Consider the following 17,218-nt stretch of genomic DNA (forward strand, 5'->3'; position numbering starts at 1 on the left):
TGCCCTTCCCATTGTTCATTCTTTCTGATGCTTGAAATTCCCTTCTTTATTATTTCTTTTTTTGTTTGAAAAACTTCCTCTAGCCATCCTTTAAGGAATGTCTAACAGCAAAGGTAACAAAGTCTAGTGGCTGGCAAAGCTTAAAATATTTACTATCTGACCCTTTACTGATAAACATGACACCTCTAGGTTTTAATCTCTTAAACTCAACAATAAGGGCATTAGATTTGATCATCTCTAATATCTATCATATTATGAGAATTTCTTATGTGAAGATAGTTTTTTCCTCACTGACCATATCTGAGCACTCAGGAAACACAGAACTTAATATTGGAAAGCAAAAAGTTAACAAATACTTACTTTATCATGCCAAGATTATAACATGAAGGTGAGAAGAAATCAATTTCAGTCTGCTGACTGTGCTTCAGGTAATTAGATTTATGGAACTGGAGTTCAGGTTCCCACTGTGGGCTGGCAAGAGCCCATACTGTTTTGCACCTTCCTTGGACGTCAGAATGTACCATCACAATCTGGAAGTGTGGTGCTTCCACAAATGCTCTACTGCACTTGGGACTAAAACAGTTCAGGCCATCCCCCCATGGCTCACAGAACAAGGGCTCCTGTTTTGAGTTCTCAATGCTATTATTTCCAGGAGAATTACTTTCTAGTCATCATTTTGGGGGTGATTATTTAGGTGAAATGTGTGAATTGCTTTCTGAAGTACACTCTAATGAATTAAGTCCAGGTAGGAGGGAGCAGAAACATTGACCTTGTTTTATTTCATCTTAAGAGTCAAGATTCATCTACGTATATTTTTAAAACAGGAAAATACATGAGAAAATAGGTAAATAGGAAACCAAGAATAAGTATGAAAAATAGTGATAGCTATTTAAACATAACTGAAACTCATATTTCTTTAAAACATTTTAAAAAAGTTTCTATGATGGACATCACAAATTGGGAGGCTGCAGCTCTTAGATGACCAGGTGTAGCGTCCTGACAGGTTTTGTTTTGTACAGAGTTGGGCCAGAGGTATATTTTTGTTTTTGAATTTAATTGGTTGCTAATACTAAAAATTTTTGAGTTCACATGAAAGTTTGGATTTCCACACCCTCTTGAGAGATAAGACTGTTGGGTCCGTATTCCCAAGCAGCAAACACTGCTAGGAGATGAGTGCCATTCTCTTTGAGGATCACATGTGATTTCAAGTCCAAGTGGAGTCAACCTCTCCATACCGCTCCCTCTGGTCCTCATGTCCAGCAGCAATTGCCATTTATCATCAGTTTTGTGCTATTGTTTCTTGTAGTAGAACTGAAGTGGCAGAATTTCTGGTATCCATCTTTCAATCAAAAGTGGGAAAATGCAAGATGGGCCAGGAGAAATATGTACTTTAATAAAAATGGGAGGCAGATATATTTTTGTAGAGATGAAAAATATCCCTACTAGAAATGCATAAGCTTTGTTGTAATAATACAACCTGAATGACGGTTCTGAAATACAGTTGGCCTACTTCTCTCACTCACGATACCCGCCAGTCCTGCAGGCATCTCTTTTTCAGCAAATAGCAAGTGGTTGCCATGATCTTGCTTTCTCTACTTTCTCAGCTTGATTTTTGTCTCTTAGATGGTGCAACATAGTGGGAATACATGGTCTTTGTCTGTACATATAACTTATTGGTGATTCAACTTAGACATTCTTGTTCTACATCTACTTAGACTGCATCTAAGTACTGAGGGTTTGTTAATTTTTTTGTTCTAAATGGTATATATATTCTAACTGAATGAAGACTGATAAAATTTATAAGATTAATAAGGCTACGTTGAAATGAACACAGCTACATCAGAATAAATCAGCACACAATTTTCTGCGTTAGATTTCAGGTACTGTAGCTCACTTCCTACAATTGGCAAATGCATCTTGAGAGATGGTATGTCATAAAATCTCCCTACCACTCCCTCCCTGAGCAGATCTTAACATTAAAAAAAGCTTTCTGATATTCAATAGAGACTTTACGTTTGCTTCAGTAGTTTAGAAACCCCTTCCATTGGTTTCTTTCAGGATTTGATAACAACAGTGTCTCTCTGGTGTTTGTTATCTTCCAGGTTAGCATTTCAATTCACTTTGGAGGAAGCTGGAAGTTCAGAAGTGTTATATATCCACATTTCCATTGATTTTTGGACAATTTATATTCCAGAAGCCACTTATAGCTTACTTAAAGTAGATCCCAAGACAGAGCTTTTCTTTTTAGTTTCAGAGTGATAATATTCTAGTACTCTGAAGACTGCTTGAATAAACCAGAGTTGTGAACAAATTCAGATATCTCTCCCTCTCCAAGCCTCCCTAAGCTGGTGGGGGGGTAGGAGGAGAGGACTTTATGAAATAATACATAGGTAGAAATTGTTATGGGATGCACAGTCAGCTATCTTCTATTTTCACTTAGGATAGTGTTGACTAAAATAGCATATTGCTCCTACATTTAAAAGGAGTGTTTACTAAAACACCGAAGTGAATTTAGGAATGCTGTGGAATTTCTGCCCATGGACATAATTTATAGAGTAAATATTCTACATACTACAATGAGTATGGGACATTATATTAATTTCTGGTTATTTTGTTATGGAAAACTGCTTGTTCAAATGCATAGAGATTAAATATAAATGTACAAGTGTCACACCTCTGTGAAAGTTAGGCAAATCTCAAAGGCTGTCTTCCAAAGCTAAAAGACTATCTCATATTTCCAGTTGAGCTACAATTATTTCTCTCCTCCTTCATTTCAATATTTATAGGTGTCTTGTAAGTTTTTTAGATGCCAGGAACTTTCTTTACGAACAGCATTTTCTGGCAACAGAGAAGATTAGAGAGGGAGCAGCTGTTGATGTCTGACTTCCAAGCCATGTGTAACTGGAACCCAAGAGATCTCAATAAGGTGAATATTGAACAAGCATATCAGTATAGAGGTAAACATGTCTCCTCTCCCTCCTTGTCCAGGCAAAAAATATCTTCTTTTTTGTTTATCTCTGAATGTTAGAGATCAGTTGGGTGCAACACAGCAACACAGTCATGCAGAACACTTCCCTTTCTATAAAGACTAAATATTATAAAAAGGCTAGGCAGCTCAGACAAGAAGGTTAACACTTATTTTCAAGACTCATTAAAACTCGAATTCCCAGTTGCTGTGTGTCTCTGCCCACACACTTCCAACATTTCCCTAGTGATAATGTACAGGAAAGGGATCTATGAAATTCAGTGTCATGACAGCCATTTAAGGAATTTTAGTTTCAAAACTAACAGAGATAGGAAGTCTTTAACAGGGAAAAGCATGACCACTTTTTAAGAGTTCTCCAGGACATCTCCTGCCTCAAGGGCCACAGCTGAGTGGGACATGGCTATGCATGGGACTACTCAAGGACCTCCGCAAGGGTATGAAGTGTAACTTTTTGAATAAGAGTTTTGGGAAAAACAGATTTAGCGCCCCACTCGCCTCCCCCAACCCAGTTGTCTCTGGATGGACTGGCCTCTGTGGTGCCCAAATGAAGCAAGCATGACATTTTTATTTCCTGTTAGAAAGAGGACTTTTTGTTCTTTGCTTGGATTTTGGAGATCACACGGACCTCTGAGCTTTGTGTTCACCAGTATTCATGGTGATTTTGGCTGCAATCCTGTGAATAGAAATGAAATCAGGGCCCTGCAGAATCCTCCAGCTAACATCATGAACATTACTGGGTAACAAAATCTTGGGTGAGTTTGTGGATTTTTTGTTAAATGCACCCATGTTTAAATGAAAATTAGTCTTCCTAGGAAAAGGTAAGTTCTCTTTATCTAAATTCTTACTAATGAAAGTCACAAATGTTCTAATAATGTACATAGCAAATGGAAGTCTCAAGATACCCATAATGATAATACTTTGTGAGAAAATCAATTAATGAGCAGTAAGAATGAAGTGCCAAATTTTCTTGGCCATGCCCCTGGGGAAGCAGTGTGTTTAGTCGAAGAGAGTGAGCTACTAAATCAGACTCAGATTTGAATCTATTGACAAATCATTTACCTTCTTAGCTTCAATTTTATCATCAGTAAAATAGGGATTATAATTATTCTTTGTCAACTTTGTTACAAGGAAGAAATAGGAAATATCTATTACATAAAAGTGACATACAAATGCAACAACTCAAAAAAATGGATGTCAATCTCTGGCCTTTTTTCTTTCTCCCCATTCATATGGAATTTTTGAAATTCAATTTAAAGAACAAAAATGAAATTAGTACTTGGACATCAGTTTTACTTTTAATAGAGTTTTTGTGGTCTACTAGTATCAGTGAGATTAGGTTATTTATTTGGAAGTGAAGGCATGAAAACTAAGGGGGAGAAAATGATGTGCAAACAGTGACTGTTGTTGTAATTATAAAAATTTTATTTCACTCTTACTTTAATTAAATCTTCATAAGCACCATGTCATGAACTGGCAATCTAGTAAGAGGATACTTTAGTCAATAACAAACTGCAAGCTGATGATGCGAAGCTATAGCTACGTGAAGCACGTGAACAAGACCACATTTAGAAAGATTCACTTGAGAATCCTGTGACAATGCACAAAACAGGAATCTGGCATTAATTTGTTCACACTGTTTATGCTCAGAGCCCAAAGCCTGTGCATGTAAACATCAAAAGAAACACTAGATCACCCTGACAGTTTACAGTTTGCTAAAACTTGACCCTGAAAGCATAAATGTTGCCATCTTGATTTATTGACCAGTACTTGGTCATAGGCTGAAAAGACCAATTCCTTTAAAATTTAAATGATGCTTGCTTAAAGGCTATGTTCAACATTACACAAGTCATCAGCAAGGCCACTGAATGTGTGCAGTTCCCATATATGATCACGAAACCATTACCGACCTAATGAAATCATGAAAAATTATGTATTTTCAGCAAAATGTTTTAATTTGGTCCTACATTAAAAGACCCAATTGCCAAGGTGCTTTACATAAATTTAATTCACAAGCATGTACACAAGAGAATCACTATAAAGAACATTGCTTCCTGGTATATGAATAAAAAGTTTATCCTCTACTTAGCCTAAACATACAAAAAATAATCTACAAAAATCGTTTACAATTGATTTTAGTGAAAGAAAAAGCTTTCTTCAGAAAAGAAAAATGATTGTGTTGTGGTGGTATTTTAGCCATCAAAAAAGGAATGTAAGTAACCAATAAATATAATGTGCTTTCTCCATATAGACATATTTACACTTGAATCTTTGGCTTATGGTTTTTTTCAAAAAAGAACTTCAAATGATCCAGCCATCATTGCACATTAAAAGAAAATAAGCCAGTTATATATATTTATATATTTATATAGAGATCTGCTACACTTGAAACATATAAAAACAGAACTTTACTATGAATTTGCACAGCTTTTCTTTCTTTTTCCTTTAAAAGATTTAACATCTTTTACCTAAAAGAAGGGAGAAAAATGCCACAGAAAGTATGAATTCATGCAACATGTGGTGGCTGCTCTACCAAAACCAGGAGAGAAAAGGCTGCATATTCACTGTACAAACACTGATAAGTTCTCATTTGAATCTGCTTCTTATTAAATATAATTTATGTGGCATGAAATGTTGATGCTTTCATACAGTAATAGAAACTAATTGAGTCCTTTTTATTAAGATACACAACTTCATAAGAAAAATACTTTTACCTCTCGAATGTAAAAGCCTCCCACCCCCCACATGAAAATCTTTCTGCACAGGTGTCACAGGTACAACAGCTGCTGGCTCAGCAGACGAACAGGTTCTGTTTGGATGTGCTTTGAAGTCTCACCCAACTAAGATGATTCCAGGTACTCCAGAGCTACGTCATAGCAGAAACGGTACTGCTCCTGAGGATGTTCAAACAAAAGGGTTGAGCAAAGTTAAAAAAAAGGAGAATAATGAAGAACAACGGCTACCAAATGATTACTTGGCATTCAATTTAGATTATTCAAGAATTAAAAATTGTATTTTATATCCAAGTTTAACATCTAGGCACACATATTTTACATTTGAGTCTAATGATTGCTGTTTAAGAAAAGGGAACTTCATGTAAAAAGATGTTGTCTTTGCCTCATACTTTATACCAAATTAAAATAAACTTCAATATTATTTATTTGATCATAATAGTAATACCTGATAATTACAGAAAACTTTTCCAGTGTACAAAAATATAAAGAACAGAAAGAGAGTTTCTAAGAATCTGTTATCAGAAGCAACTTTTAAAATACTACCAGAGTTTTACTTTGGTCCATTTTTATGCATGGTTGAAATAATAACCACTTTAGAATAAATATAATTACATACATATATCTGAGGATATAATGTTATATTTTATTTTGTTTTTTAACATTATTATGTATTTTTTCTCATGTTATTGAACACTTTTTTCTATACTACATAAAAGTCTAACATAGGGATTTTTTGACTACCAGATTGCATTTTTTTCTCTATTATAAATAATCCTGGAGGGAACATGTGCAAATATTCTTCTCCACACTTCAGATTTTTTTCCTTAGCATTAAAAAAAGAAAGCTAGTCATTTCAAACTGCCACTTCACAATTCCAAAGTCTTAATTTTTTCTTCCAGCTTTACTGAGATACAATTAACATATAGCACTGTGTAAGTTTAAGGTGTATTATGATTTGATGTACATACAGCATGAAATGATTTTCATAAGTTTAGTGAAGATCCCAAATTCTTAATATTTGACACTGTTTTTCATTCATCAGTGTATTTAAGTAAATTTTTCAAGAATGGTTAGTGGTTCTTAAATTTTTTGAGCTTTTATTTACCCAGTTTATTTCTCCTGCCTTTATTTGTTTGACACTTGGTTGGCAATAAAATTTTTGAGTTAAAACTGACTTTCCTCTGAGTCCATCTGTATGTTGCTCCACTTTGAAGAATTCAGAAAAATTGAGAGACTGCATGGCAAATTATGACTTAACAATATGTATTAAAAATTTCCCAACTCAGTCCAAGTGGGTGAAATTCAGGTTAATTAGAGAACAATCTAAAAATGCATATTATTTCAAGAAAGAAATTTCAGGTATCTCGAGCAATAAATGAGGATAATAAAAACGTTCCCCAAGAGGTCTTTATCAATCCTACCCTGATTATCAAGTAGGTGTAGGTGTGATTTAAATTAGCCTACCACTGTGGCAAATGCATCTCCAGAACCAAGAAGTGCTTGCAAACAGCTATGTCTCTTTAATCAGTCTCTAGCAATTTGGTTTACACTCAAAATTTCCTTACCAAACTTAGTTCAATTCAACAGCACACTGAACTAATCATCAACCCTGATTAAACACAAATCAGAGTGTTGGGCATTTAGTCTGGATTCATGAGATATGGATATGAAAATAAACAGTTAACTCTTTAGAAAGTTCTAGAATGGCATAGTTTAACCACAGACTTTTTTAAAAAAGGAATGGTGGTAAATGAGTTAAATCTGGAGGTAAAATTTGAATTCTGAGCCAGTAGTGATCTCACTGATGACTTTAAGAAGACCTGATCTGAGAGATAGAGGCAGAGTTTACATTAAGAAATCATCAGACAGCAGAGAGTTTAAAGACTTATCATTACCCATCCATTTTGTAAAAAGACTTGAGAGTCCTACCTTAGAAATTGCTCAAATCTGTCCTGTCTCCACCTCTGTTGCCATCACCCCCCCCCCCGGCGTGCAAAAAAACCAATGTCATCTTATCAGGACAAGAGCAGTAACCTAAGGTATGAGCTGGAGTAGAGGGGGTTTGAGGACTTGCAGACGGGGAAGAAGCCTGTGACTGTTCTTAAAAGTGAAACAACGTAAATGTAACTCTTCAGATTTTTGTCTCAGGAAGCAGTGCACCTCTTGTGTGAACAATCCATGAGCAGGAAGTGGTAAAAATACTTTAAAGGTTTATTGAATTGCTCAGTTTAGTTATCTGATCATCTTGATAAAGGTAGGGGAAGCAACAATAATGCTTGGTTTTTCTGGTTTACTCTTGTGTGAGCATAAACTACACAGCTGCTCCCGACCCCATCCCACCACGCACATGTGTGTAACCCACAGACATTGCTTTAGAAGTCAAATGTGCTAGAGAAGTTTAACTCTTTCTTACTCTACATATAGCTTCAACCAGAAAAGCTCCTACATACGTATACCTACCAGCTCTTATTTTGTAAGTCATGTCCAGTTTTTATGAGACCTGGCAAATTCAAGTTGTATCATATGGACTATGCTCTATAATTGGTAAAAGTTGAAAACTGTCGATCTCAATAGTTAAAAATTTTATAATTTGACCAGAAATAAATAATTATAGATAATGACTAAAATAAATTTCATTTGCCCTTTAAAAACATTGTCTAAAGTGCTAATGCAACCTAGGTGTATATCCCTCAAAATGACGTTTCACTAGTTAACTCAGTATGCTTTAAGAAATAAAAATGAACAAGAATAAAGCCTAGATAGCAGGATTTTTCTTATTATAAAGCCATTTACCAAAGTTTATTGTAGCAAGTATTTATTGCCCACAACAGAAAAAAATCCTAGAAATTTCCCAAATTAAGGGAAAACAGTGTTCTTCACCATTAGCAGTTTATATGATATGTAATTGAGTTTATATGGGTAGAGAGGAATACTTGGCAATTCATCAATTAAGCAGGAGAGTCACCACAAAGACTCATTTACACATCTGATTCTCTAGAATGTGGGTATGAAGTCAAATCAACAAGTAGGTATATGACTGACTAATCACTACACTGCTTTCTACATCTAAGACTCTGTGACTCACCGGGGCTTCCACCATGTTTGGCTTGCTGTTCCTTAGTGTCTTGACTGCATGGAACACATCAACAACGTTTTGCCGTTTAACCATTTCGACAACAATGCCTATAGCACAGAACATGCCACTTCGCCCACCACCATTTCTGAAAGCAAAGAAAGCAAAGGCATTTTAGATTGAAGGTTTTGGTGACCATAGATCATGCAATCATATATGTTTGGGAAAGGAAAAAAATAATGCCATTTGTAGCAACATGGACGGACCTAGAGATCATCATTCCAAGTGAAGTAAACCAGAAAGAGAAGGAAAAAGACCATGATATCACTCGTATGTGGAATCTTAAAAAAAAATTTTTCTAAAGAAAAACTGAGGACACTAATGAACTCGTCTACAAAACAGAAACAGACTCTCAGACATAGTAAACAATCTTATGGTTATTGGAGGAAAAGGGGTGGGAAGGGATAAATTTGGGAGTTTCAGATCTGCAAATGTTAGCCATTATATATAAAAATAGATTTTAAGAAACCAAGTTTCTTTATAGCACAGGGAACAATATTCAATATCTTGTAATAACCTTTAATGAAAAAGAATATGAAAACGAATATATGTGTATGTATATGCATGACTGGGATATTGTGCTGTACACCAGAAATTGACACATTGTAACTGACTATACTTCAATAAAAAATTAAAAAGAAAAAAGAAAACATTACCTTTTGAAGTTTTCCCTTTGTATTTTAATTTTGCTTCATATGGGTTGCAACTTAGATGCTTTGAGCTTTTGTTAGATTTGCACACAGTGTAAATCAGAAAAGTTGTTCAGAGTAGTGTTCAGAAGAGTTTAAATCATATAATAACTATATAATAATTTTTTAAATACAAAAGTTTAATAGTGAATTGTAGAATCATGAAACAGGAAGACTGTTTTAAAATAATACTGACTTGGGGTCTGTAAGATGTGACTCAGTTACTCTCTTAAGATGGAAAATGTGAAAAAGGCTCAGGTGGGAATGAGCACCACGGCCCCTCAGTGGCCTCGTCCAGCCGCCATACTCACAGGCAGTGGATGATCGTCCGGCCCTCCCCTTCCTCGCACTCCTCCTGCCATTTTTCCACCTGTAGTATCAGTTTCAAAAAGGACCGTTTGGAGCCAGGCACTTCTCGATGAGAAGCCCACCCTAGATACTGAAATTGCTGCACCATCAGATAACCTTCCTGTGGCTGTAGAGGGAAAAGCATTTTTATGTAAATAAAGTGGGACTAGAATTTTTACTACAAAGTAGAAGTTTCATAGCAGTTTACACCTGACATAAATGATACTGACATTGGACTGAGTCTAGATGATGTAAGTTCAAAATATATACATACCAGTGCAGAAACACTTTAACTTAAATGAGAATTATCCTTTCACAAGCTTCTCCCTCACATCCCATATCCAATAATCAATTCCTATGATTATACTTCATAAATAACTTACAAATTCATCTCCTCTTTATTACCACTGACCACTACTCCCAATCACAAATCATAATAACTACTCCTAGTTGATCTCTCTGAACAAACTTTGATTACCTTCCAAATCAATCTTCCAGTAAACATCATGATTATTTTGAAATGCAGATATGATCTTGTCAGTCTCCTCATTTAATGGCTTCCACATGATCATAGCATAAAATCCAAATTGCTGCCATGGCTTAAAAATACCTATAAGATAAGGCTCCACCTCCTTCTCCAACTTCCCATTATTCTAACACTCAACTCAAGTTCTAGACACACTGGCCTCTTAATCTCTCAAGTCATTTCTTGCCTTGAGGACTTTGCACATACTCTCCCTTTTGCCTTGGACATTTCCTTCTTGCTTGTCCTCCTCAATCTCTAACAAACTTGGGTTTGCCTTGGACTTTTCTGGTTTTTGCACTGAAATTCATGTGTTCTGGGAAACATCTCTGTTCTGTGTAAACCAGGATAGTTGGCTACCCCATGCCCAAATCGCTCCTACTAATTCTTCAAATTTAATATCACTTAAATATCACTACCTCAAAGGCTTCTCTGATCACCCAGCAATGTCAGGTCACCCAAACACTCAGCATTTTGTACTTTTTCTCTACAAAAGTTCATATATTTGTACATAAATAATTATACAAGTTGTTTAATGTTTGTCTTCCCTGATAATATATAAACTCTTTAAGGACAAGAAAATCTCTTTTTTCCCCTCAAATCTCTATCACTAGAACCTAGCAAAATACTTTCTAAATAATAGCGTTGTTGAATAAATGAATGGAGAACTTAAGCCTTCAAATGAAAATGAAAAGAAGAATTTGTAATGTGTGAGTGAGTCATATCACTAGGCATCCACATGGCAAGGGCTTACATACACATCTTTTGATAGAACAAGGAACTGCCTGGTATAACCCCCAGCCTCCAGTTGGCTCATACTAAATATTTGGTAAGGTGAATGACATTAAATAATGAGATTGGGAACACAAAGAAAAATCATGCACTAATAAGGTCCAGAATATCAAATATAGAGGAAGATAAACAAATATGCTGACCAAAAAATGTAACATAAATTTCAGTTTCTGTTTCTAGAATATTTTTCATATAAACAGTTCAATTAACAGACAAGCCTTACTTTCTTAGTTTAGCTGCTATGGTTTCTCACCTAAAATATTACTAGAACCATACTGTAACAGATGTGCAGACATAATGAGATCCTTTTAAATTAACATCTAAGATATGCATGAATATTATGACATGATTGAAGTTATCCTTTTTTCCTACTGAAATGAGCAATAGAGTTGGATATGATTTTATTCTCTACTTATATACATATAGACTTATTAACCAGAAACACATATAGCCATTTTGATGTGCGAAACACTGAAACATGACAGTCCTATTCACACACTTAAAATAATACACATACATAGAACTGCTGCTCTAAAAAAGAGTAATTTTTCTCTTTAATATGAGCATAATTTCATGGGAGTTGGTAATGTCTTCTTTTCAAATTCTGCTTGCTATGAGGTTACATAATCTAAACAGTTTTATTAGTAATTTCTGGTTTTTTGAAGGAGAGACCCCACATTTAATTTGTCACTGATTGCAAAACACATGAAGAGTCAAGGAAAGAAAGACTCCTGAGGGACACAGTTGCTGCTTTGCTACAGAGAAAAGTCACAGTGGTTGCAGCACACGATCTAGGTATACATCTGGGCAGAGCCAGACGCTGGGACACTTAGAATCAAATTGTAGATGAATTGTAGGAGGAGCATCAGTGATGGCTGTCATTTACTTTTTCCTTCATGCCTGGGGCTCTCTCTTATACACAGAAGTTGGAATAGTGACCTGGAACCCTTCTAGAATGACTGATCTGACATATGTTTCTTCTCTGTCCTTATTATTATATTCTTGGTTTTCAATTGCATGCTTCTTCTGGACTGGACAGCAATGCTAATAAAACAGTCAACCTTGAGATAAGTCTACACATACTCAGGGGCCAGGCCCAATCAAACTCAATTGAACCAGGGCATCTGAATTTAGATTTCCAGATGGAATACATTAGGCTAGTAGCGGACCAGTAAACCTAGCTTCCAGCATTTCTGCTTTCCTGTTTTTAGAATGCATTTTTATTCTAGTGCTAAGGCATAAGATAATTACTAGCTTTGGGACTGATTACGCAATGCCAATTAATTTTACTCTCTCTCTTTTGTCTGAATGGAATTATACCCTATCATGGTTATCATCACCTGTTCTGGATCAGCAAAGTTAAAATGATTAACCACTTACTCTTGTTAGATTGCATATCCTGAAAATCCGGTTTATCACATCACAATCCATTGAACAAGACATACATTCCACTTGGATTGGGCCATATCGTAACATCCCTTCTTCTGGCCAGTACTGAGGGCAGCCCTAAAGGATGAATGTTTTGAAAGAAAAAGAAAATGAGCACCTTTTTTCTAACTAGGGTAATAAAAAGCAGATTTTAGCATTTTATCACTACTTTATTAAGATATGTTTTAGTACACAAAAGCAACCTATAACCATTAACCTGGGACAAGTCGACTTCATTTAACATCACAATGGAGGTACAGCCATAATCATACACTAATCTCCAGAAGTCTTTCACAGTGTTTGGCAGAGGGTATTGTGTGACGATGAAAGCAGCTGGTTGCCTGTAGCTCTGTGAAAATACAAGGGAGATGGAGAAACATAAGAACTTAAAATGAGTAATCAATTGTACAAGGAGACTCAATACACTTCAATGCAGAACCAGTACATCACCATAACTTCACATGGAGATGGAGCCAACCTACTACTTGAGCCACAGCATAAAAGATTTGGACCACTAGAATGCACTGCAACTGGTAGTCAGGCTAATGGTATGACCTTGATGCCCCAGGAGTAATCCAAGCCAAGAATTTAAGTTTTATTTTGTGAAGAAAAGTAAATATAGGACAAATACAAGAAGAGACTAAAGAATTTCTTGAGATTAAGATCCTTCATGTTTCAGTTTTCCAAAGGAAATCAGTCTGCGAGCTGAAGGCATAAAATTCCCTGAGGGGTGTGTATATCTCTGTCTATCTGTCTATTTTCTACCCACTGTTATGTAACTGTTTGGCTCTCCTCCACTCCAAATAAGAAAAAACAAGTATGTTTCAAACTCTTGTTTTTATATTACATGGATATTACTGGCATATTCTGCACATCTTGTAGGCAATCTCCTTCCCACAGTTTTTTGTGCATTTCTAATATATATCAATGGTCAGAATGATAGTTTTCAATCATTTAGGATTTTTCAAGTGCCAGAGAGTAAAACCAATGCACACCCTGGCCCCACCTAAGAGGAAATAATCCCTTGTTTACTAAATGCTAATTGCCTGGGACACAACACATTATCTCTTTCTAGAAGGAGGGGATATACTTACCTGTCCTGGGCAATCTGTCATTCTACAGACTAATGATCTACACTAAAATAGAAATAAACATTTCCGTGTAATAAGTTACACTAATTATTTTTAAAAAAATAATACTAGACAGTTGCCCGAGATAGATTTCCGACTGATAAAAATTGTGATCTCCTAACACATTTGTATCATACTACTCTTTAGTTTTTCAAGGGTCTTAACATCAGTGTAGAAACTGGTCTTTGAACTTCGTAGATCCTATCACCATTTGGGAAATGCTGCTAACATAGCATCTCACTCCATGGAAGACTACGGGATAAATCTGAGGAGGTGGTAATTCACCAGCTGCTTCTAAATGATCTTAAAACCTCACAAAGTTGTACCTGCCACTGGGGTGAGTGCCCTCCCCAGAAAGTTATGAAGGCTCATGAGAAAGGATCAGAAGATAGAAGTAAGCTTTCCTTGCAATTAAATGTCTGCTCCATGAGAAAGTAAGTCAAAGGAGGCTAAAAGCTTTTTATTCATTTTCTGAGGCACAGGGGCGGGGAGATGGACGAGGAGATGATGGTATGGGAAAAACTGAAGATTTCCTATTCCTTTCTTAAGTGCAAGAGCTCATCTAAGGCTTTGAATCTGCAGAATCCTTGGCCTTAACTCCTAATTCTTCACAGGCATGGGAAAAGGTGCAGGACACATATGATGGGATAGAGGGGAGGCAGAAGGGGGGGTGTTGACCAATGAACCCTATTCTTATAACCCAGGCCAAACCTGACTCTTCTGAAGCCCCAACTACACTACTAAACCCACAGAGCAGTTTCGACTATAAAATACATCTTTGTTGAATCACAGGGAATTACATAGAGAATAGGAATGGGTAGAATGCAAGGTTCAGTCTTCATATCAACTAAAAAACAACCTGGAAATTAAGAAAAATTTGAAAAAGATGCCAAAAGACAAACAATATCTCAAACACATGCATCATCAATATCTCTCCTAAAGTTTTCTTTTTCTCTTTTTTTTCACACAGCTTTTTTCACCCCATATCTAGACTGACTCAGAAATAAAAAGGTCTGTGTGTTTTCTCTGTATTTAGTATGTTTGTCTTTCCAGACAATTAAAATAGGAAGAAGTAAAATGAGGATCCAATGAGGTTTCAGAGGATATGATTAATGACTAGGCAAGACTCTGGGCACAGCAAGAATGGCAACTTTCCATTTGAGCTTGCCTTTAAACTATTCTGCTCTGTAGAATAAAAAGGAACAAAGCAACTTGGTAAAAGTTAGAAGTGTAATGTGGGGTTTTCTAAGTCTCTACTATCAGAAGCTAATTCTGGAAAACACAATAGGAGCAATAACTTAGAAAGCTTCATTATCAGTCACCCAGGAATGAACCCTGACATCTAATTTCTCCTTGCTATGGTTTCATAGGCTAACGGGCAAAAACTGGAAATGTTTATGAATGAAGGCGATAAACTAAAAGGACTCTGAACTTGACATCCTTCCTGTTTCTTCCCAAGGTAAGCAGAACAAGGTCATCAAAGACTAATTTAAAATTCTCTTTCCATGTTGTTCTGTCTGTGGGATGCTAATATGCTGAATACACACTCTACCATCTAGAGTTTATGAAGTTTGGGGTGGGGCAAAAGAGCTCTTTCATTATGATCAATGTGTTAACATGGTATCTTCCATGCCTTCCCTAGTTATTTATGTATAGTCTCAATTAATAACCAATAAAACAAATTAGCTATAAATTAGTGGAATATTAAATGTCAGAGATAAAAATCTTCAGATTAACACAACTTCAGTAGAATATGGCATTCTGTAATTTTAAAAATTCATTACTAACTGTATTCAAAATAGATAAGCATGATTCACTTTCCTGAAAATAGGATGAAAAATATCACCTGAAAATATTTCCTGTACAGGGTATAGTAAATGACAATTAAGCATCAAATTTATAATAAAGCCTAAAATTTATAGTGCTTAAGAATCACTGTAAGGGAAATTCAAAATCACCCTCAAAATTTTTTTTTGCATTTCAGTGAAAGCTGACAATTTTCCATTTAGGCCATTTTAATTTTCTTGAAAAGAAAACCAGCCAGTGTTCATCGATTTTGCAGCTTTTCATAACACTTTACAGTAACAAAGAGAGCAGTCTCTTACGTCCATAAGAGCAGCATTGATGTAGTTACTACTCTCCCCATCAATTGTAATTAAAAAAGGCAGACATCTGTCAGGTGGCAGCATGTCCATGAAACGGTTCTTGTCATGGTTCCTTGGCAGGCATGCTATACTGCAGTCTTCGGCTTGTAGTCGAGGGGTGACTGAATTCAAGGTCTAAAAAGAAAAGCAAACCCAGGTTAAAAGACAGTGACCCATTTAATAGCATAACACAGATCCATCAAGTATTTAGGAGGCCAAGTAGAAAGTGAAGGATTTGTGCAAGGCAATGGCATTTGCCACGATGACAGGCTGATAGAGTTGGTAGTTAAAGCTAATGAAGCCTGAGAAGTGACAAAGAAACAATACACACATTGTTCAGTGTGCCTCTTTTTAAAGAGAAAAGGGAAGCTAAACACAATAGCTACCTGCAAAATGTATTGCCTCACCAAGGTAAATACAATCAGAGTGGCCCACAATGATGGCCCGTCATCAAAGGTATCATTCTTAACAACACTTTGGCATGCCATATTTGAAGACGTGCTGAGTGTGGCATGTTGGAAACCGCACTGGGCAGAGAATCAAATATTAGGTTTTTCTAGAGCTATTCTTGACTTCATAGTCACACAGCTTTAGGGATGTTTTAAGGGCACTGAAAACCTTTGGGTTATTTAGAGAAAATGTGTAGCAAAAACTTTGGCAATTATTATTAATGTGCTTGATCTCACATTGTGAGTGACACAGAAGGTCAAAACCTGTAAGACTGCATTTAAAAAAAAGTTGCAAATACACACAAATTATCACTAAACTTGACTTTTATAATACCTTCCCCCATACTTTTCCCTGACTCTGAACTCATTTGTCCTTCAAGATACAGCAGATATGAGCTCATTAATACAGAAGTGACTCCATAATATGTATAATAAAAGAGATGGGTATTATATTATACTTAAAATAGGGTCAGAGGTTATAAATTTGACTTGAAAGACCTTCCTTAGAAGAATTAAGAATGCCCAGAACAAACTGTAATAAGTTGCTCACAAAAGAAGTCCTAGACATAGTACATACCTGGAATTCATCTTTAAGATGTGAAGAGTTTGTCTGGGAGTCTATTCTAATCATATCAAAATATGCAGCTTTAAATTCACAGACGGGTATGGCAGTTTCCCCACATAAGCAGGCTTCTAAAATGGCATCATGAATAAAAATGTACTGTTCCTATCAAAAGAAAGAAAAGAAAAAATTTCATAATATTTTAATAAAAATTTTCTATCATCAAAGGTAGATAATACAAAGAATCTTCTTCATATAAGATATTAATAAAAACACCAATATTTTTCTGTATGACTTGATGA

General features: G+C 35.8%; 1 protein-coding gene and 1 pseudogene across 3 annotated transcripts in view; one reads left to right on the plus strand and one right to left on the minus strand.

Annotated features, from left to right (window-relative positions):
• LOC140697719 (ADP-ribosylation factor-related protein 1 pseudogene) overlaps nt 1-17,218 on the plus strand; it is a 34,180-nt pseudogene that overhangs the window by 16,458 nt on the left and 504 nt on the right.
• The window catches only part of PTPRK (protein tyrosine phosphatase receptor type K), a 511,934-nt gene continuing 499,109 nt past the window's right edge, over nt 4,394-17,218 (minus strand). For all 3 annotated transcript variants that reach the window (XM_006200038.4, XM_006200039.4, XM_072965854.1), the window contains 7 exons: nt 16,932-17,081; nt 15,867-16,040; nt 12,849-12,980; nt 12,584-12,709; nt 9,852-10,015; nt 8,804-8,939; nt 4,394-5,877 (listed from right to left, as the gene is read on the minus strand). In XM_006200038.4, the coding sequence (XP_006200100.1) occupies nt 5,824-5,877; nt 8,804-8,939; nt 9,852-10,015; nt 12,584-12,709; nt 12,849-12,980; nt 15,867-16,040; nt 16,932-17,081 (936 nt within the window). In that variant the 3' untranslated portion in view covers nt 4,394-5,823. The remainder of the gene's footprint in view (nt 5,878-8,803; nt 8,940-9,851; nt 10,016-12,583; nt 12,710-12,848; nt 12,981-15,866; nt 16,041-16,931; nt 17,082-17,218) is intronic.

The sequence above is a fragment of the Vicugna pacos genome, chromosome 8, assembly GCF_048564905.1.
Source record: "Vicugna pacos chromosome 8, VicPac4, whole genome shotgun sequence".
Classification (NCBI taxonomy): domain Eukaryota; kingdom Metazoa; phylum Chordata; class Mammalia; order Artiodactyla; family Camelidae; genus Vicugna; species Vicugna pacos.